The 23,255-nt window shown below is 45.1% G+C and overlaps 1 protein-coding gene across 11 annotated transcripts in view; it reads right to left on the bottom strand.

Moving 5' to 3' along the window:
- Positions 1–23,255, bottom strand: part of MED12L (mediator complex subunit 12L) — a 312,345-nt gene that overhangs the window by 251,370 nt on the left and 37,720 nt on the right. For 6 of the 11 annotated variants that reach the window (XM_070493674.1, XM_070493670.1, XM_070493668.1 and 3 more), the window contains exons 4-6: positions 19,494–19,685; positions 18,092–18,124; positions 14,917–15,076 (exon numbers count right to left, since the gene is read on the bottom strand). In XM_070493674.1, the coding sequence (XP_070349775.1) occupies positions 14,917–15,076; positions 18,092–18,124; positions 19,494–19,685 (385 nt within the window). The remainder of the gene's footprint in view (positions 1–14,916; positions 15,077–18,091; positions 18,125–19,493; positions 19,686–23,255) is intronic. The other 5 variants (XM_070493672.1, XM_070493671.1, XM_044755026.2 and 2 more) reach the window with 1 other exon arrangement.

Raw genomic sequence — 23,255 nt, 5'->3', positions numbered from 1 at the left:
TAAATGCCTACTGTGGGCAAAGCTGTCCCGGGTCTGGGGCGAGAAGGCAGTCCCTACCTGAGGGGACCCGTCCCCGAGGCAGGGGACACACAGGGACGCAGAATCCACGGCAACGAGGGAAGAGCTCTGATGTGCCTGCCGTGGGCGAAGGAGAGGAAGCAAGGGGACGTTTCGGCCCACTCTCGAGGGAAGGGACACAGGAGCTCCCCAGACAGAAACAGCAGCATGGAACATCCCGGATGCAGACAGCAGGAAGGCAGAGGGAGAAAGAGTCACCGTGAGGCCGGGCAGGTGGCCCGGGCCAGGGCTCCTCAAGTGCTAGTGCACAATATGACCACCAGAGGGCACCAGTTAAACACAGATTTAGCTCCGACTCCAGAGATTCCCGAGTCTGGAGCAGGTCCTGACATCTGCGTTTACAGCCAGCAGTGCAGAGGACTCGGCCCGGGCAGTGACCAGCTACGGGGTCTGGTCTTCCACCACAAATGCTTAAAAGCCACTGAAGGATTGTAAGCAAAGGATTGACAAGATCATATATGTAAATTAAGACTCTCCCAGGAAGCCGTGGGGCTGCAGGGTCCAGGGGCAGGTGATGGAGGAGGGGACAAAAGAGACGCAGACAGAAGAGTGACCAACCAGGTACTGGGGAGAAGGAGGAAGGAGCGGCAGGCGGCTCCAGGCTCCTCAGTGGGGCCGAGCATCACGGGCCATCAACGGACACCGGAGCAGACCAAGGGCACAGCGGCTGAGCTCAGCTGGTCGGTTTGATTTCATTAAAGTTTTTATTTGAGATCACTGTGGATTCACAGGCAGTTGTAAGAAATGCTGCAGAGAAAGGCCACGTACTCTTTACCTCCTTCTCCCAAATGTTAGCATCTGGAAACTACAGCACAACATGACAGCCCGGACACCGACAGGGGCACGATCCCCCGTCTCATTCAGCCTTCCCAGTTCTGAGTTGTGTTTTGAATACTTAAACGTGAAGTGTTGGAGACGTTCCTGGGGAAACGCATCCAGGAGCAGGTGGACACATGGGTCTGACACTGTGGTCAGAAGGGTCAGGGTGAGGACGTGGCTGGGGGGACCCTCACTACATGTGGGTTCAAAGCCTCAAAGACCATGCTATGGCAACAGAAGGACCCAGCACACACAGTCCAGGCTCAGCAGGTGTACTCTGCAGCGTAAGAACATTGGCCATCCCCTCCTGGGGCCCCAGCCCTCTTCTGAGCCCTCAGCACATGTCACCTCGCTCGATGGAAGGAACAGCATGGTTTCTGGAGCCCTGGCTGCAACCACTTGCTGCTCTGGGGTCCTGGGCAAGTCCCTGAGCCTCTGGGTGCCTCGGTCACTTGTCTATAGAACAGGCTGATTGGTGTACTCGGCCAGTAGGACTCTTTGGAGAGTGAAGGGAGCTATGACACGCTCAGAACCCTGACGCGTGCCCCGGAGAAAGCAGACTGATGTGATCCACAGGCAGCGGCCAGGAGCCCCAACGGGCAGGAAGCGACCACAGGGGAAAGAAGGATCTTGCTGGCCAAGGCAGGGGACAGGCGGAAACTTGCTGCTGCAGCTGAGTCTGTACACGTGTTGTCGTGGGGGCGGGGGGGGGGGCGTGAACAGGTACCTAAGGGACAGTGACAGTCTGTCCCCCATGAAGTTCAGGGAAGGGGAGAGAGGGGAGAGTGTGTCCAGTGCCTGTGAGCAGCAGGCATCTGCCCAAGGAGTGACCGATGGAGCTGAGGAGGGAGGGACATGCCGAAACGACAAGGGCCGGTCGGTACACCGCAATGTACAAATAACTGTGCCATCGTGTGAGGACTTCAGGGTAAAAAGAGACCAAAGTGGCCAACCGAGGAGATGGTGGCCAGCTGTCAGGCAGGGGAGAAGAGGAGGAAGAGGGGATGAGGAGGCTGGTGGGGGCACGAGAGATGGTCCGAGGCGGCCGGACACTGCAAACCGCCCCCTCCTCCTCCAGGTGCCACGCAGCATCTGAGGCCTGAGGGGACAGCGCGGATGCCCTGCTCAGCTCCTCTCTCTGCCGGCCAGTCTCCAGTTCATGTCTCCACTGAGATGCAGACCATGCTGACTGGTGCATTTAGGGATTTTTTCCCAGGTGTCCTTTTACCCTATCAACCCCACACAGGCCTCTGAAGCCAAGGCTCCTGGAGACCACAGAATCCCATTTTAGCCCTCAAACAAGAATTCCTTATTCTGACATCAATCACACCACCAGCTTCTCGGCCCAAGTAGAGCTTCAGGGGTTTCCTTCCAACAGAGGGGTACGGGCAACATCTGCCACAACAGGCCAGACTTGTGCCAGGGGCTCAGGGTAGCTGTTTGAAATGACTGTTCTAAGTATCATGTGGCAAGTTCCTCAAATCTCTGTATACCTGGATGAGCCACGGCCTTGGCCACGGTGAGGTGTTCCTACCACGGAATAACAGGGACATTATTTTTACTAATATTAAACTGGTGCATTTAATTAACCCCTTAGGACAGGTCCCCACAGCCTCCCACATATGAGGCCAGGCCACGGGCTTACTGCCCCAGGAGAGGAAACCATAGCAAGACAATGCACCTGACAGGAGCCCAGAGCTTGGCTACCCTGTGCAGAGGGAAGGGTGAAGGGAAGCCCCTGGGCGTTTGGGTGGGAGATGGAAAAGTGGAGGGGCAGCAGCCATGGAAGACATACACTGCCAGCCCCACTGGAGGCTCCTAGCTCCTTCAGCACCCGCCTCCTCCTCCAGCTTCTGCCACGGAGGAAGGGGGAGAAAGACCCGGTCACGTGCGGAGCAAAACTAAACTGCACATTCACTGTACTTTGCATTGGCTTTTGATTCCACCATCAGCGGTGTCGGAGCAAAGTTTCTGCAGTGAAAGCAGCTCCGCGTTGACTCCCAGCTCCTAGATGCAGCTGCTGTGCTGTCTGCTCTTCGAAACAAGCTTTCGGGAGGTAAGCGTAGTTCCATAGGACCCCAACACTAGAGAGGTCGTACTGCCAGATAACCACGTCAAGTGACTGCAGACCAAAAAGCTCTGAAACACAAACATGCCTACACATCATGCACACCCAGCAGACCCACCCCGGTACCCTCTCCTCCAGAACCCACCAGTTTAACTGTTCTGGAGACTAAACACTGATGTGTGGCAGATTCATTTAATTAAACCTATTCACTTTAGCTGTGTCACTCCACAAAGACGCTCCCACTGATAATTTATTGACTCAACTCAATGCGTTTTCTATCCTGTCACATGTTCCATGTGGTCCTTGCCTCCAAAGTAACAGTGAGTTGAAACAGCCTCTAGAGCCACTTTATTCCTGGGATTTCATTTGGGAGATTATACAAACTTTGTCTGAAAATGACTCTGAAACTTAAAGTATGTCTTTTTTAATTAAAAAAAAAAGCTTTCTATTCATCATGGAATTAACATTCCAGTGGCAACCGCAGAAGAAAAGATCCAGCTTTTATAAGTCATTAAAAAGTTAGTCGCTTAGATCCCTTTAAAAGAACAAGGCCCCTATAGGCACAGTACGGACAAAGCACCAACTTTCTTAAAGAAAGATCAAAATATACATAAAAATGTGCTTCAGAAGATGCACAAGAAACTGGTATAAGGAGTCCTTCTGAAGTTGGTAATGAGTGTCTGGGAGACGAGGCAGGAAGGACAGTGAAGGGAGACTGCACAACTTCTTTTGAATATTTTGTGTTGTGGACCATGGATATGTATTACCTATTAAAAAAAATTTTAAGTCACACAAGAAGCTGTCTTTTCCTAAGATTTCTCCTGTTCATGTTTTAAACAATAGATCGGCAAGATGCACAACAAATGAAATCTCATAAACGCTAAGCTTTTCGAAGCACCCCCACACCTCACCCCAACAGCACTCCCCCATCCCAGCCTCACGGTCGGCCCTCACTTGATATGAGCAGCTTGGAAGTTTTGCAAAGCTAACAGGGCCCAGGACGGAATCCCCAGTTCTCCCACGTTCCATGGATCCTCTCACCTAACTTGTAAACTGGAGGTACCCAGCTACCCCAGAGGGAGCTCGTGAGGACTGGCCCAAATCACAATACGTAAAACCAGTCTGCAGACGACAGAAACTTCTAACAGACATCCTGCTGTATAATATGTTCCCAGTGTAGAAGTACATGGACGTACCAACAGCCACGAGGGGTAAAAAACCATAATATTAATTAAATTGGGATTCTGATTAACACTTTATCATATAAGATGATTAACTAATTCAAGCAGGAGTCAACAATAAAAGTGACTAGTGGGGCTGGCCCAGTGGCGGAGTGGTTATGTTCGCGTGCTCCACTTCAGCAGCCTGGGGTTCACAGGTTCGGATCCTGCGCGCTGACCTACACACTGCTCATCAAGCCATGCTGTGGAGGCATCCCACATACAAAATAGAGGAAGACTGGCACAGATGTTAGTTCAGGGACCATCTTCCTCACACAAAAAAAAACTGACTAGAAAACAGAAAAACTGCTGAGTGGCGATGGTTTCTTAGGAAATTCAAGACTAGGTAACTCACCCTAACCAACAAGACCAGAAGAAATGATGGCAGTAAAGACAGGATGCGTAACACAACTGTCAACCTAACTCATTCGATCTCAGTTTGCCAGGGAGGAAGATAATTAATTTAGAACAATAAATACTTTCTCAGATGCCAAAAAAGCCAAAACAAAACAAAATTTCCCAATTTTTACTTAAAGGCTAGATTTCTTTAAGGCCCAGCTCATATTTCACTCCTTCAGAAAACCTACCCTAATTTTTCCACTCTCCCATAGTTTCCTATATGATTACAGGAAATTATGTACTGACTATTTCTCTGTTTTAGGTGTTGCATCTTGTTTCCACAAAAAATGGTAGCCCCTTAAAGGGAGGCAGCACAGCCCCCATTGGCTAAAATTCTTAACAGCACCTACCCCAATGCATAGAATCTTAACCTTTTTTTAACTAAATCCCTCCTTATTCAAGTGAAATATAGTAAGTTCTTTGGATGCATTTCTCTAAGAAATTCAAAAGCAATCATGAGCAGACATTATCTTTGATTTCATCGAAAATTTAACTGATCATAAACACACACACACGCACACACCCCCCACCACCACTACCACACACCAGCATTCTAACATGGAACAGGCTATAACACTATGACTTGGGGAAAAGCTGAAATATATTTCCAGAGGGCAGCAATGAGGAATACAGAGTTACACCGCAGAATATTAAACCTGACTAGAACTTTTAAAAGTTTCTGCAAATCAGGAAAGTACAATGCAAGTAAATGCAAGGGTGCAGGGAGAAGGAAAAAAAAGCTTTTTCAATAAGGACAGAGTTTCAGTTTTGCAAGAGTTCTGGTGATCTGTTACACAACAAGGTGCTCACAGTTAACACCAGTGTACTGTACAAGCAAAATGGTTAAGATGATAAATTTTACACGTTCTTTGCCAAAATTTTTTTCAAGTCTCTGTAAATAAGGAAATTTTACATATTCAATTAACTGAACAGCTACACACCTGGAAAAACATTAAAAGTCTTCCAATTTTTGTTACGGTTCCAAGAAGGAAGTACTTGGTTTAATGAAAAGTAAGCTCTTGTAATATTATCTGAGAATAACTAAAACTGTAATGCATTCCCTGAATTTCCTTCAAATCTTTTTCATAAAGCACATTTTCACAGCAAGGTATTTTCCAAAAATGGTATCAACAAGAGAAATAGAAATAATTTTGGCCTGAGATTAGGCTCAGCTAACTTCTGTTTACATCAAAGTTACACTCGCCCATGTCTAGAGTCCAATGGTTCCACCCAACTTATTGTCAAAACAGCAGCCCACTGCCCACAAACCCTCACTTCCCATTCTCCAAAAGCAATACTTTCAACTCTTTCATCCATTGTTTGTCGTGTTTACCTCTTTATCTCTAAATAACATACTTATTGTCCTATTTCTTGATTTTAAGTATTATCTACTGACTTCCCAGTATGGAAGACAACAGAATATTCAGCTCTCTTTCACCTCCCACCAAGACATTACTTACATATTTCCCATCTTCCTGTCTTCCTGACATATAGCAGATTTTAATTCTGAAGCTAACATATGTTTGTAGTAGGATAAAACAAATAAGTAGTCACATTCTTGCTACCAGGAATCATTTGATTGTTCATATAATAGAAATTAGATAAAATCAAAGAAATTAATAAAAATATCTTTAATGTAAGTGGAAATATTAGAGATAAATTGGAAATACGAATATAAACTCCCATATGCATGGACTACACATGTGCACACACTCAGATACACGTCTCCATCCACGCAATGACAGGGCCTGGAGGCCGTGACGTGCTAGCAGCAACAAGCACCTTCAGCATCCAGGTCTTGCTTCCCCACTAGAAAGAATCAGGTTCTTAGAGAAATGGCTGATTGCAGATCTGAGGCAGAAAAAGTACAAGATGAGCCTGGGACATCTTTCTGTGCCGAAAAGCAAGGAGGTACTCTAAGACAAATAGTGTCATGTCAAAAGGATATGAAGGAGCTTGAAACGTCTTCCACTGGCCAACTTTGGAACAACCCGAACACTAAGATGTACAATGAGTATAACTGGTTGTAAAATACTGAAAGAATAAAAATCCATGAGCCCATAACAATGACCAAAGAGATTTTTTTAAAAAAAATAGAGAAGCTCATTTATCATCACTAAATGTGCAATTACAACTCTTACTCTGAAAATTGAGAATCAAAGGAAAAGAATTTAGCATTTCCTCTGCCTTTTTTTAGAAAGAATTATGATTTATCACAGTTAATGAGAGAAAGCCTATTTTCACAGAGGAATACCAACATCCAGCCATTCCCAACGAAATGATCATTTTCGGCTTGGTTCACCAATGGATGCTAAAACCTTCAGGTGAAAGATTATTGAGGAACGGCACAGGTGCAGGTGCCAAGGTCTCACCCCACAGGCCCCGTTCCTTCTCCTGGAGAATGGTTTTTACCAGATAGCCAGGGTTACCTCACTGATTAAAACCTATTTTTCATGCCTAAGTAAAGCATGAGTTTCAGCTATGCTTATACAAGCACTTAAGCCCAATCTTCAGGGTTATTTTCATAGTAAGCAGACAGATAGCACCTTTATGACAAATGAGATAACAAGGAACATGTGACAATGTGGAGGCAATCTTGACTGGAAACTAAAAGCTTGTCCCTTGAATCAAAAAAGTTAGTATGCGATCTCTTCAAGGACCCAAACTGGAAGTAAGCTGCTTGGCTTAGATAAGAAACCAGACTGTCAATTTTGTGTTTAGCAGGGTTTATTTTTGCAGCCCAAATGGCTCAGTGAATATGTCACAAATTAATTACCCGCTGTGCAAGAAGGGCAGCTGTTTCTTCTTTGTATTTTCTGGGTGATAAGGATAGTGGTTCCAAGAGTACAGTCAACCGGGAAAGGGCTCTCATCCAGCGAAAACCCCCAACCCAACAAAACCTCAGGGGAGCCGAGGAAACGACGGTGGGGCGGGGGGGGGGGAACAGAGCAGTCCCCTGGGCAGGTCAACCACGAAGCATTTTAAGCTTCTCCTCATCTATCTGTTCCTCCAGAACAGACCTCCTGGCCACGATAGGTCTTGTCTCTTTCCACCACATTGAGTGCCCCACAACTCCTGGCCAGAATTAGAGCTGCTCATCTTGCCAGCAGCTTCATCCTTCTCTCAGTTCTACCCCAGGCTTTGCTCTGCCCCACCTGCTCCCATGGCACCCCTGAGAACAAGAGTTCTTTCTCCTCCAAGGCTGCCCACGGCCCCCAAGTCCTGCAGCCTGCTCCCTGCCGGCCCCTTTCTCCTCGGCCACGCTTCCTGCTTCCAGGGCCCAGACCCATAACATGCACACCCCCCAGCACCCACGTCACAGCGGCAGGAAAGCACAAACAACTCCCGTGAGTCCAGCTCCATCTGGGCCAGCAAGTTACTTCACTTGAGAGGAATAATAAAACCAAGCTTGTTAGAATGATTACAAATATGTCTGTAAAGTTCCCAGCACAACGCACAAAATGATTAATAAATACCGGTTACTAATAACAGGAGTCCTAGCAGCAAGTGTCACACGTTATTCATCGACTACATTTACTGGCCATGTACTGTGTGCCAGGCACTGTCCTAAACACTTTAGAAGTATTGACTTATTGCATCCTTAGAAGGTCCTGTCAATTATGCCCGTTCTCCAGACGAGAAACTGAGGGCAGCGTTCTAACAACAGTAAGTAACCAGCAGCCCGTCCGCAGCCCCCATCATCCTCCCGACGGACTCACGGGTCCACTCGAGCAACAAGCCTCCTCACAGCCTCTCGTCGCTGCCCCCCGCAACTGAGGCACCAGATGAGAAAAGTCCAGGCAGTTCCACGACAGGTCAAACCATCCGATGACCCCATTTCTCTGCAGACCCCAGCCTTCTGCTGGAAATGCCCTCCCCACACAACAGCCCCAGCTCTGCCCTCCTGGGAAATGCCTCTTCCTTCAAAACTGCACTCGAACGTGGCTCCCTCTGTAGACCTCCCGGGGCTCCCCAGCTTCCTCAGGGCTCCCTCTGCATGGTACTCATTTCACTCTTCGCTCTTCCATCCTTCTCGAGTATTTGCATTGTTTGGATATTTGCCCCTCCCCCCCCATACTGTGAACACCTGGAGGGCGGTGGCTGCTTTCTCCCTCCCTCTGTCCCCACTGACCAGCACAGTGTCCATCACAGGCTTCTGAGCCTGGTTTAGACAGGTACGCTGAGCGCTTTGTGTACAATCCGCACACCAGTGTCCTCGTCTGTGAAATGGGAATAATGCATCCCTCTCACAGAGTGCCTGAATAACAGATCAGCACATGGGCAGACTACACAGAGAACCTAGCAAACGTTCCCTGAGATGGGGGACACAGTGTCACAGCCCCCCACAGCAATCCCAGTAGACCCGGCGAGCGATCGACTGTTCCCACACAGGCCAACGGGACTCACGGCCTCAGGGCCCAACAGCGGAGGGCTGAGGGATCCCCAAGACTGAGAAGCTCCCCCAGGTAACCAAGGCCATTTTCACAGCCGCATCAGGAGCCGATTCAATGCAGGAATGTGGGCAACACCACGTTCCCGCTCACCAGAGCAAGGGCAGTCCCGAATCGCTCGAGAGATGCCAACTGTCACACAGACAGCAGGCATGGCAGCAAATACTGTAGTTATGGTCAGGTGTCTCAGCAACAGTAAGACTCCTCACAGGGCAAATTCCTACAAAGAAACGTACAAAGTTCTGCGTGGTTTACTACAAAGTCATATTCCCCAATCTGTTCAAAGACTTTCTTTGATTATATAATTCTGTGCAAGTTTTACTTTTTTAAGTATTAGCTAGCCCATTTTAAATGCTTTTCTCTGGTGAGCTCAAAACATTTAAGACAGCTGAACATTCTTAAGAACAAAACTCATTTGACTCTAAAAAACACCTGAACCCAAATAATATGTATTGTTATGTCTGGCACTCTTTCCCTTGAGTCTACAACACTCACCTATTTGATGGCATTTTCTAAACAGCATGGCCACCTATAACCCCTTCTTTTATTTATTTATTTATTTTTTGAGGAAGATTAGCCCTGAGCTAACATCTGCTGCCAATCCTCCTCTTTTTGCTGAGGAAGACTGGCCCTGAGCTAACATCCGTGCCCATCTTCCTCTACTTTATATGTGGGACGCCTGCCACAGCATGGCTTGACAAGTGGTGATATGTCTGCACCCGGGATCTGAACCAGTGAATCCCGGGCCACTGAAGCAGAATGTGTGAACTTACTGCTGCGCCACCAGGCCAGGCCCCCTTCTTTTATTTTTTAGGTCTCATAAGGACTAAGAATTATAACCTCTTCCTCCAAGCTTCTCTAATTCACCTCTATTTTAAAATTTCGGCCCTGATGTTAGGATTTATTCAAGTCAAATATTTCTTTGTCCCCCTTGGAATTATATGTGACACCTCACTCACCAACCCAAGGCCACTCTTGCGCCCCTCTCTTTGGGGTACACACCGTACTGGGTGTCTCTGCCTGCTGCCAGCTCCCAGGGCAGCCACCTACTTAATCTACATTTCAGATCCGTAACTCTCTGCACAATGATGGGGAGGACCCCTGTGTTGCTATGTTTAAAGAATTTACACAACCAGCCTGCTCCCTTGTTGCTGGCAGCCCACTTAACTTTGGGAAAAACTCTCTTCAATAAAATCAAACAGCAGTGCTTTATAGCTCTGTTCCAACGCTGAATGTGGGAACTGAAAATAAAACATATGTTTCTATTACAAAGGAATAAAGGCCATTTCAACTGAAAACACTTTACAGACCCTAAGAACAATCATCAAGACAACGGAAGTCATAAAATCAACGCCAGAAAAGGGTGACACTCGATAGTCAATCTTGCCCCAAACGCGATGAACGATTCTTTTCACTATCAAAGCCAGAACACAGAACCTATTACTGCAAGTTAATCTTCTGAAGTGTATGCAATGGAATCCAATTCAACACACATATATGTGTGTACTTGCTTGGCTGTAGAGCTTGCTTGGAGTGTGAAACTTGCTACATTATGGCTGTGTCTACACAGCCAAATGCTTCCAAATGCACTGTATAATTTGCTTAAAGAAGCTGAAGAAGGTGCTGGAGACAAAGCAGAGAGTGAGAGATACCAGGTGCACCAGGGTAAAGGTCAACCAAGATCAGATATTGGAAACCACGTGCTCTTTTCATACAGTATAAATAGTACGCTACATCTGCATTTTAAAAAACACATAGAAGAATTTAGAAAGAGGAATTGGATATTTACATAGTTAAATTACCTCTTAATTACAAAGGGTAAAATAGTCACTTTGCAGTGGGGAAATCCAGTGGGCACCACCTTACCCAAAAGATAAAGTCATCGCCAGCAGTCCTGGGACGATGTGACCCCACGTCCTGAGACGCTCACAGCATGGCTTACACGGTGCTCCTATCAAAGGAGCACGCCCTGAATCCAAGCACGAGGAAGCAGACAAATGCGACTCAAGGGGCATTCTACAAAATGACCAGTCTGTCTCCAAAAATACCAAGGTCAAGAAAAAGAAAGGCTGAAGCACTATTCCACATTTAAAAAGACTAAAAGGACACGACAGTTGAGGCACATGGACTGCGGAGCGGATCGAGGCTGAGGAGACTGACGTCCAGAGAGACGAGGACTCCTCTTTGGATCACCCAGCCCCTTAGTGCCAGCGCTGGGATGAGCCACGCCCAGAGCTCTCTCCAAGATGCTAGACCTGAGAGGTTAGAGGTCCACTCCCAAAATTCATGCATTTTTCCAATATTTCATTTTTAGCCTTAAGCACTTTTTAGGTAAAGCTTTTATCCTCCACCAAGAGAAACCGTATAGCAGGCTCTTGACCTTCATGGATCTAACAGTCACACTTTTTAAAACACATGAATAATCATCAAGACTCAAGACCTGTAATGCTCTGTAAGTAAACTGAGTCAAAAGACAGAATCTTGTGTGCTATGTGGCTAATGAAAGAAAACACAGCTAGTGGGTGAACCTAATCCACGATCCGTTGTGGGTGTCCAAATAACAGAAATGCCAGCTTTGAAGGGAGTAGCAAATAATGCCCCCAAACCAACTGGCTACACCCAGTAAGGAAATTGATGGGAAAAGTAACGAATCCAGCGACATTCTTCAGCTAGAAACTGGAGCTAGGCTTCCCTCCACTGGGTAGAGGAAATCACATGGTCCCGGCGACACCTTCATATCTGGGATTCCTAACATCTCCAAATGTTCTTCGCAAATGACAAGGGTCTATCAGACTTTTCTTTGTCGTAAAATTGTTTTACATTTCATCTGGCAGAACCGTTCCTGCATGATCACCCTTTTCTGCCTTCTTGTGACAGTTAAAATCAGATTAAACTGAACATCAGGGAAAGCGCTGACAGGAACAAGTTCAAAAAAAACGTGAAGTGAATCTGAGGAGTGGAGGAGTCGCCTCTCCACGACGGCTCGAGGCGCGGGAAGTTCCAAGGATTATGAACGGAGCAAATTAAAAATATATATATACACACACACAAACGCTTCAGTCCTCATTACTCATTTCTTCGTCTTAAAAATTACTGAGCACCTTCTGGGTGCCAGGAACTGTCGCAGGAGATCCAGCGCTGAACACATCTGACACAGTTCTTCGTGGAGAAACGCTAGAGTTGGGAGCGGGTGGGGACGGGGATCAGGAAGGGAATGTGAAATGCGACGTGAGGTGGTAGGGAGAGCAGTGAAGAGAAATGCAGCAGGACGAGGAGATGGCGCCGAGGGGAGAGGACGTTTTGGCTCAGGGGTCGGAGAAGACTCCTCCTGAACAATGCCATAGGAGCCAAGATGGCATGGGGGAGGGAGCGGCCACGTGGGCATCTGCAGGGGGAGGAGCCGTCCCACAGTCGGGACCCTGAGGTCACCACGTGAGCACAGGCCATGGGAGTTGCTGAGGACACGTCTGGATGAGGCGGGCACAGGAGAGGGTTCTGAGCACAGGACAGCGGCACGACTTACGTGCTAGCTACAAAGTAGAAAGTTGTCATTCACAGAGCAGGAACAAAAACAAGTCGGGCTGGAGGCCCTGTGATGGCATGGGGGAGGCGGCAGTGGGGGTGGCTCAGGCGGAGTAGCAGCCGAGGCGGGAGGAAGCCGCTGTCAGATGCTGGAAGTGAAGCTGACAGGACTGCTGGGGACAGATCGGCCCTAAGCTAACATCTGTTGCCAATTTGCATTTTTTTTTCCTTCTTCTTCTCTGCAAAGCCCCCCAGTACATAGTTGCAAATTTTTAGTTGTGGGTCCTTCTAGTTGTGGCATGTGGGACGCCGCCTCAGCATGACCTGATGAGCAGTGCCATGTCCGCGCCCAGGATCCGAACCCGTGAAACCCTGGGCCACTGAAGCCGAGTGCGTGAACTCAACCACTCGGCCATGGGGCCGGCCCCCACAAATGTAGAGTTTTGAGAGAAAAAGATAAGCCCACAGTGACACTATGGCTTTTAGCCTTAACCACCAGGTGGCCACATACAACATTACAAAGGAGAAGTCTGAGGATGAGCAAGATTAGGGACCGGGAGAAATCAAGACATGATGTCCACACGCTGGGTTTCAGGTGCCCCTTAGTTGTCAGAGCAGAGGGGGCTGGTCGACAACCAGACATACCCAGCTCTGGGGAGAGGTACTAATAAATGCAATCAACACGTATAAAAAATAACAAGAACTGCATATATGTGTTTGTGTGTCTGTGTGTATATTTAAGTATATATGTGTGTACACACAGACACACACACAAGGAAACTTCAAGAAGGAAAACATGGGAGAGAAAGGAGAAGAGACACTTGAGCATTGTAACGTATCTACTTTGGCACTATTTGAACATTTTGTGATGAGAATGTACTACTTTAGTAATAAATAGGGCATTTTTTTATTTCCTGCAATAAAATAACGAACTGATGAAAAAATTAAATTCAGAGAAGTACAGAGTGAAGAAAAGACTGCTGTGAAAACAACACTCAAGGGCAACCATCGTTAACTTCTACATTATTTCCTCCCAGTTTTTTTCTAGATGTTTCACAGTATCTACACAGAAAACTCTTTTTTCAAGTACAGCTCATCTTTGCTTCTCTGTTTTAACACACATGGGATGACGCTGGACCCAAAGGCGGCAGCAACAGAATTCGCCCACACTTTCGTTTTGTTTTGTTTTGAATTTATGTCTTCTGCTCCGAGAGAGGGCTGCACTGTCCTGTTCCTCAGGGCCTCCCCCCACCCTCCCGCCCGGACACACTCACCAGGACCCTGCCATCTGGGGACGTGGGCACCTCCCGCCCCTGCTCCTCTGCAGCCTCCCTTACAATAGCACAAGCATGTTTCCATTTCATAAAGATCTGTGTGTAAACCTACTTTCCAAATGGCCATCTTTACGTGTCATTCTCTGTACACATTCCTAATGTGGCATCAAACTTGTTATAAAGTATCTTTTAGCATCATCTCAAGGAGTCACATCTAGTCACCAAAAGTGTCAAGACTGGCACGGTTTCCCTTCAGTTCATTCAGTAGTGTCTACCACGGGCCCATGCGTGCATGCGTGTGAGAGTGTGGCGGGGGGTGCAGGGGGAACAAATTTTTAAAGATAATTTCAGACAGTGAAAAGTGCTGTTAATAAATTAACAACACAAAAAAATGTAACAGGGAGGGAGGGGAGAAGAGAGGGGGTGCTCTTTAGCTGAGTGGCCAGAGAAACCCCCCAAGGAAGTGACACTTGAGCCAAATCCCGGTGCAGAGGAGGCAGCAAATATCCCAAGAAGAGCCCCCCAGGACTAGGGAGAGGGAACGTGGGAGGCCTGGGCGAGGACGAGGGGCTGCCGAGGGACAGGGGCGGGCTGTGTGGCCACAACACAGCAGGAAGGGGGCGCAAATGACGGAGGGCCTTGACGGCCACCGGAAGGAGCCTGGATCTTTATTCTCATTGTAACAAGAAACTACTGGAAAGTTCTTAACAGGGACACGATGGGCTCTGACTGAGGCTTAGCGATGACGGGGTGTGTTGTTGGGGACGGACTCAACTGCAGGGGGCAGAGCCCAGTCAGGAGGCTGCACTGCGTCTGCCGAGAGCTGACGGCGGCTTGAACCAGCATCCCAATGACCGTGGTGGTGAAAAGCAGCCTGACGCAACATATGTTGGAGTACCTGCTGATGGAACCGGGATTCCGGGACTGATGAACAGGACTGGCGCCCCGCTCAGCACTGGGAGTGGCTCCTGGCCTCACACGGACCTTCTCAGTACACGGCTCGCTGGGGTGCACAGAGGGTGCAGGCAGCAATCACTTGCAGAATCAATAATGAAACGTAAAATGTATCGTACTGTTTCACTTACCCAAATTGGGATCAGTAGCCTGACGTTTCTTAATTTTAGCTTCAGAAATAGCAGAATAATAGGCACAAGTCATCTTGATCAGCCACGTTGCTCGAACCATTGGCACTGAGTATTTAGCTAAATATGCAAAAACATCTTCCTTTTTACTAAGGATGGGAACCTAAAAAGTAACATATTTACAATAATCACACATTACGTTCATCGCTAGGCAAACCTAAAGAAAGGGGAAGCAAGAGAAAGAGACTAAGTTTTGCAAGTACATCCTTAGTGGGTTTTCAAACAGCACATGCAGTTAAAACAAAAAAGAAACATTTCAAGTAAATTTTCATTAAGAAAAAAAGAACCAAAACTATATTTAGCACACTGGCAACACAACTTCATCAGTTGTGCCTTCTTATTTATAAAAACAAATTATATTCAGTTTTTCAGACGCCTAAAGCTACTCATGGTATCAACAAAATAGGGGAAACAATTTCATGACAGTCCTCCGAGGAGCTTCTCTCAAAACTGGAGAGGACGGATCAAGAGAAAAACTGTCCCCACTCTACATTTTATCAGAAAACACTTTTTGTATAAAAGCTTTCCAACTGCAACATTTCATAAGAATAACAATTTCCAGAAAGCTTCTAAAGGTGCCTTTAGCCCAAAATTTAAAATAGAGGCTAAAATGATGGATCAGTGAATCTGCCTAATAAACACTGAGCTAGAAATAGCTGGGTAATTAATTCACTGGTTGAAAGTAGGCACTTGAGGCAGTTAATTATTTCTTCCAGACCACAAAGGTACTATTTAGCAAATTAGTATCCCATGTACCACTGAATGGTTTGAAAGAGTTAATCCACTCTTCTAGAATTCCTCATAAATATCCTAGGAATAGCCCACTCATCTATATATAATCTATTCAAGCTATGAATAGAGAGCAAAACAGTGGACACAGAGTATGTTGGCTGTGATGCAGCAGGACGGGCGCAGAGAGAGGAGAGGCGGGCGCCCCCACACCAGATGAGCCTCACTCCTGGCCCAGCCTGTGTGGTTAAGTCCTTCACCCCAGGCTCTTCATGTAGGAACGTGAGAATACCCACCTTGTCCACCTCACGAGTGGTTAGAAGGGTAAAGCAAAAGAATTACACATATCAAAATTAGAGCAATTTTTATTTTGTTGCCAGTTCCAAAGATTTCTCCATGCTAGCCACAGTGTTTGCAAGCCATGGGTTGACCCTCTCCTGAGACAATCCTGCCCACCATAGCCATGGACATCTAGAGCCCTGGTCTCTATGCCCCACACTCCTGCTTGTTTTGTGTTGGCAATCAAGGCTTCAAAACTGCTAACTGACTCCTTTAGCATGGTGTTGTTCTCTTAGCCAAACCCTCATTTAGGCAGTGGATTTTTTCCATCATACATAACATTTGACTATTTGACTATTTACATATGGGTACAAAGTACAATCCTAGAAGTAAAAGACAAGTATTTTTGTACATGGTCCTTTAAAATGAGTGATTTCACCTGGTTCTTAGCAAAGAAACATCCAGCAGCTGCAATGCTGACGGAAAAGCTGCCTGGTTGGACACTGAGATGCAGTGTCCACACATTGCAATAGACTTTGATCACGTACAGTTCCTGCCCTGGGTGGTGACCTCAGAACACAACCCTATGACAGAGGCAACTACCCTGGACAGACACAACCCACAGGGAGAAGAGAGTCACACAGGCCATGCTGTAAGCGTCCTCTCTGTGGACCACAGTGATGTGTCTTAGCAAGAAAATTTCCTGAAAATTGAGCTCACAAAGCACACCTTTCATGGAGCACAAGGCTCGGGGTTTACTGACTATGCTTTAATCCAGGCACAAGAACAGCACAGGCTTATACATTCAGTTCAAGACCTGAGCGGCTGCTCTTCACTAGAACATGTCGTATGATATCGCGAAGATAAATCTTAGCTGTCAAGGTCAGGTGGCCTCTCATTCAGACGGACCAAAAGACTGCAAGATCAAGGCCCAAAAAATAGGCAAATGTAAAAAGTAAAGTTAGCATCTCCAAAGAAACATAACTCACAGTATCTGTTAGAGACGCCTAAGGGATTTCTTCTGAACAGCAACTGACAGGACGGAAAAGAAACATTTTGAACATGTGAAATGTTGAAATGGAATAGCAAACAAAACCAAGTCACAGTTCTTCCATTAACGGCACAAGGCAAATCTCCAGCTCACTGCCCCTCTGGGCAGAACCGAAGACAAATGGTTGGCTCAAATGAAGGACTTTAGAATTCAGAACACATGTGAAGAAAGTTACATGATTAACGAAGAAGACACGTATGGATAATGTTTAGTCAAATTTACAGTTTGGGACAACTCAGGAAGGAAAATATATTTCTACTGACGGAAGCATGACTTCCTCACAGTGATGGATTCCGTCTTCAGTAAAGAAACCATCTGACTTCAACTTGTAGATGAACGAAGGCAATCGCTAGGAGCTGTTTGGTTTCTAAATCAAGCTAGAGCTGCATCTAAGTACCAAAAGAAAACTAAGACAGCAAGCATGTGATGATTTTCCACGCACAAAAGGGCTGCCCTGTACCAGCCTCTTCTGCTCACTGAGCAGCAGCAGAGGAGAAAGGCAATCCCATGAACCACAGAAATCAAGGTCAGCTGAAGCAAGCATGGCGCACGAGCTGCTCAAGAGCCAGAAGGCTATCTGTAGGGGCCAGAAGTCCCAGCTCCAGCGATGACTGTGATGGAGTTAAAGGGCCCTTTACAGGCCATTGTTGACTCCCTGTGGCTAATACTTGGAGCGCTGTGGCGCCTTATCGTAACAGAAAACCAGGTCCGGAAACCTGATCCATCCCATGCAGGAAACTATTTTAACTCCAGATCAGAGCTGGAAGATGACTCAGGATCTCTGCAGGAAAATGAAGGTCTTCTGCCTTAAGCCATCTCCCAAATAAATACCAGAAAGTAAAGAAGAGCATTTGAACTTTCTATATGACAAGCAGGCAGAGACTATAATCTCTTACCCAACTCTGAAAGCGCTTTCACCTTCTCAAGAAGATGATAGGCCGAGGATGGGAGGGGGGACGGACTCTGGAAATGCCCAAGAAATGAATACTTGAAGGTACATGCAATGCTTTCATAAAGAAAACATCCTTAACTTTTCAAAGAATTTATGTCGCGGCTTACCTGAGGAACACCTGATTTGGCCAGAGGCAGCTCCTAATAAAGAGAGAAGAACAATGGCTAATACACTGCACCATAATTCACCTCCCTCCTAAAAGATGCGAGATCACTACACCCCTGAAGCAAGGACATCGATTCCTCACCAGTATTCACTTTCAGGAAATATCCAAAAACTGCACTCTAAAAGCTTATGAAAAAGGAAAACCTAAAAAAGGAAGATGTCAGGCTGACTACGTGGGAGTTGAAAGTACTAACCAACATGGAGGGTATGAACTACTGGTAGAAAGCCGTCGAATATCGAAAGATGCCCATTGACCTCTAGGGCCTGCAGATGCGAGCCAGAGGCCATAGTGGGCCACATGGTGAATGTTCACCTCTGGAAGAGACACGCTACACGGGTCAGCCTGGGTGAGACAGGGGCACCGCCTGAGGAGCAAGGGGTGGTTATGCTGGCTGTCGTGCTTTTCCAGGATTTCAGTTGCTTTAACCACTAAAGTCTGTGAAGGCAACACAATGCCATGACAAGAAGGCAAAATAAAGTCCCTGCGAGCTGCAGGCACTATTTTCAAAGAGTTGCTTTAAAAAAACAAGCAAGCAAACACACAAAGGAGCTCTCCTCTACAATGGGCCTGTACCATGCCAGTTAATTAAAACTCTATCAGGAACAGAAGACGGACACCCCTAAAACTAGAAGGTTTCAGGGGAAAGGAGAAAGACCTCTGGGATTATTTGAAAGGTGTGCAAGAAGTCAGAGATCAAGATAAAGAGGGAGGTTTCTAGCTCTCATCCAAATGTCAAGACACGTTACATTATTTTGACTATAAGAGTGTTGCATCTGTGTATTATTTCCCACTTGAGGAAAATGATCAAAGGCAAAGATTTTTTAACCCCTCCCCCTCAAAAAAAAAGCTGGGAGCTATGAATAATCCTGGCCATTTTGTTCTAAAACTTTTTCAAAGAAGTTTTGCAAGCACGCACAGAATCACTGTCTTTATCTCACTTGTTAGGAAGGACACTTAGCTTAAAGCGGTTGGAAGGTTACTTTTAACAAAAAAGAAATAACATCCAACAAGGATTTCTATTAACATATTTTGGACACCCTGGCCTAAGAAAACTGAAAATGCAATAGAAATAAATAAAGTCTTATTGCCTGTTTTTGATTTAAAAGCTTTGTCTACCCAAAGTCCACAGAAACTGCTGCCGGGGTGGAACGTTTAGGACCACACGCCATCACAATAAAGGGAGAAACAGCACACATGCAGCACACACCCGGTGCAGCGTCCCGGCCATCGAGGCTGTGAGTTTTGGAGGAAACCGGGGAAAAGAAATATATACTTGAATATTATCTCAAACGTGTTCGTTTCTATAAGACCATAATCAAAACAATGTAAGAAATACTTAATACCTTTTTTGCCAAAATAGCAAGTGGTTTATTCCCTGCTAAGTCAGAGAACCAGCTATGGATTGCACTCTGGGATCGAGCAGTAACCAGCCAGTAATTATCTTTCGCATTAACTTGCGGTTTCTTCTTCCCAGTGTCCTGGAAAGTGTTGAGTTTTAGTTTCTCAGCTAAAATGCTGCTGAAATAAGCTCCAATCTGTGGAGATTAGAGAAAAAAACGACAAGTTTAAAGACAATAAGCAGGTATGTCCGTAATGTATATTATTTTGTGTTAATTGAAAATCTTCAAACAGCCCATCAGAAAATAAAATGACAGTTTAAGTCCTTGAAGCCAGGAGTTGTGATTTCCTTAGCGTAACATCATGCCAAAACTCCCACAGCACCTTTGTTTCACAATTAACAAGGAGTTCAAGGGAAAAAAAAAAAGCGCCTTTGAAAATCTCTGAAATTAATTACATCCCAAATAAATTTCAAGAGAATGGGTGCTGCTTTCATCTTCAGCTGCACGTCTCCTTTTTCATGCCATACACCCATTCGGAGAGAATGTTTCTCCTGAGAGGTGCTGTGCACAAGAGCAGAAACCCTAGTAATCACATAGTAATCACGCCTGCTCTTGTCTCATCCTCATAGCACATGTTTTTGGAAAGGAAATTCTGTATTTACACTCAGTGATTTTAAAAAAGAGTCTGGAGAAATTTAATCTATTGAAATGGCAAATTACAAAAGGTTCCGTTAAATTAAGGCTTCAGCATTTTTGATGGGGCTGCCAATTTCACGAGCACAATTGTTTCAAGGAAAGCCAGTGTTACCTGCTCTGAATGGAGCAAAGTGGCAAAGGGAGGCTCTGTGAACGACTGCAGCGTTTTCATATTAACCGCAGGGAAGGGGGCAAGAAGGACGGCGATATAGCCATATCTAAACATTAAATGAGTCAACAGGAGACCTGAGGGGATTTCCAAGAATCCTGTCAAAGCATCACATTTTACTCCGACAATTCTTTAATAATATGATGCGAGCAACAATTTCTAATAAATACCTCCAGTGAGGTTAGCAGACAGTGGCAACCATGATTAAAATAAAATACCAACCCTGGCGAAGCAAAGTAAGAATCCCTCCCTTAGTTAATGCTCACGAGTCAATAAGCAACTCGTCTCCAGGTTGGAACACAGTACAAGCAATTAGCCAAGCTTCTCTACCAAGGTGAAAAGCTGATACAATTTATTCTTAATGTGAATTGGCATTCTCTGATCCTTGTGATGGATGTACAATAAAAAAGTCTGCTTTGGTGTGTTCATATAATATGGTAAGAAAAACTAGAGTAATAAGAACAAAAGAAGTCTGAGCTTTACTTTTTTTTTTTAAACAAACAACTTCATAGTGCGTTTTTTTGAGCAAACGTTTGCAGAATGTCCAATCAGAGAACACCTTAAACGCAAAAACTTAGCAAAAACCAGTTGTTTGAAAACAAGAAGCCAATAGTAGCAAATTGTTTAATTTTAAGTTTCTTAATCAATATTTGGTCTTTGCACGAAGGGCACAAGACACCTACCTTTGCAGATGGTTTTACACGTAAAAGGTCTCCTATTTGCAATTACGTATGAGCGTTTTAATCATAATAACCAAAAGTATACAAATGTTTTTCAAAAACTAGTCTGAGCGATCAGTTTTACAATTATACTCTCTTCTATGTATCTAATAAGAACAATGGAACATGGTGACTGTATGTATGTTTTACTCCCTAAGAAACCTTGGGAACAACTGTCCACTTTAAACAAAGTCAAAATTCCTGAAAAAGCAAGTGGAGAAAAAGCACATTAGGGCTCAAAAAGTAAATAAATAAATATGTGATCATACACTTAATTTCACTGTAACAGCAACATAGTCACATCATTCTGAAACCAGGAAAGAGCCTCACTCTCAAGTCCCATCGTCTGCCTCCAAGTACCCACTGTGATGAGCTTGTGTCTCCAGCGTTTCTCTCTGTGCATACACACGAACAGGCATGCATGTACTATTTTTTCTCTTTCTTATGTGTACACCTCCTTAGGTACATCTGGTAACTGTCTGAGACCTTCCATATCTGTACTTGCAGAGCTGCCTCCTCACGTTTATGACACATAACAATGGACCATGAGGATGGACCACATTTTATTTAATCAAGCCCCTGTTCACGGACATGTGGAGTGTTTGTTCCAAACTTGTGCAACTACAAATCACGTTAAAATGGATAGCTTTTCCTATTTGTTATTTCATATATGTGAACTTCAGCTTTCAGGCAAATTTCCAGAATTCGGATTGTATGATTCTGTAATTTTAATCAGCTTTGCCAAATCACCCTCCATAAAGCTGATACCGGCTTGCACTCCCTCCACAAGGTACGAGAGGTGAGGTTGAATTCAAAACGTGTTCAAAATCCAAAGCGATTTTGAAAATCATTCATTTAATAAGAAAACGGAAAAAAGTTTAGGGGCTACAGCATAGTTCATACATTTCATATTTATAAGATCAAATCCCCCTTAGAAGGTTTGAATCCTGGATAAATCTCACAGGAAGGACGATAGCAGCAGAAGCTGTAACAGGCAGTATTTCCATTTATTCAGTTATTCAAATTGACATAAAACTTGATCCACCTGAGACAAACCTGGCAGTTCATATCAGGAGACACAAAGCTTTCATCCTTTCTATTATGGACTGAACTCTGCATCCCCAAAATGCAGATGGTGAAGCCCTGTCTTCGGAGATGGTGCCTTTAAAGAGGTAATTAAGGTTAAATAAGATCATGAGGGTGGGGCCCTAATCCAATGGGAATGGTGTCACTATAAGAAGGAGAAACACCACAGATACGTGCACCCAGAGAGAAAAGACCAGACCACAGGAGGACACAGCGAGAGGGTGGCCATGTGCAACCGGAGGAGAGTGGCCCTAGGTTGCTGCTGACCTGCTGACACCTTGATCTTGGACTTCCAGCCTCCAGAACTGAGAAGATAAATTTCCTCAGAAAATCAACCTTGTATCAGTTAAGCCACTGAGCCAGTGGTATTTTGTCACGGCAGCCCTAGGGGACTAATGCAGCTTCTAACCAAGTAATACGCTTCTGGGAATTCATCCTAAAGAACAAAAGCTGTATGTTCAAACCTTACTACAACCTCTTTATAAACAACCATAGAAATTGGCAACAAGCTAATTGCCATATACTAGCAGTTTTAGTCCACTAAAGCACATAAATGATGGGATGTTATCTATCCATTAGTTATTATTAATATGAATACTTCAGCCTCAAGGAAAAGTACATACAAAATAACGTTACATTTTTTTAAAGAATGTAAGTTAAGGAAAACAAAAAGTTTTAGAGATGAATGGTTGCGATAATCGCACAACGTCAATGTACTTAATGTCAAAGAATTGTACACTTAAAAATGTTAAAATGGTAAATTTTATGTTACGTATATTTTCCCACAATAAAAAAAAGTAAAACACAAATTACAACATATTCATAATTGTGGTTGTAACGTTAAAAAGTGTATCACGATTGGAAAAAGACAAAACTAAAAGCTGTGTCTGGTCGACAGGACTGTCTGTAGAAAATGCTTCTATGTCTTTCACATCATTTAAATAATATTCCAGTTGACAGTTTAGCAATTGGTCAATTACATGTGCGTCTGAGTGTACACGTGTGCATATAAAAAGATCTGGAATGACATGCAAGCCTTTAACAATGGCTATCTCTGGAGAAGAGAAAAGAAGTACAGAAATTCATCTGTATGTT

The sequence above is a fragment of the Equus asinus genome, chromosome 21, assembly GCF_041296235.1.
Source record: "Equus asinus isolate D_3611 breed Donkey chromosome 21, EquAss-T2T_v2, whole genome shotgun sequence".
NCBI classification, from domain to species: domain Eukaryota; kingdom Metazoa; phylum Chordata; class Mammalia; order Perissodactyla; family Equidae; genus Equus; species Equus asinus.
Note: the sequence above shows the minus strand (reverse complement) of the source record. Positions and strands in the feature narration are given on the sequence as shown.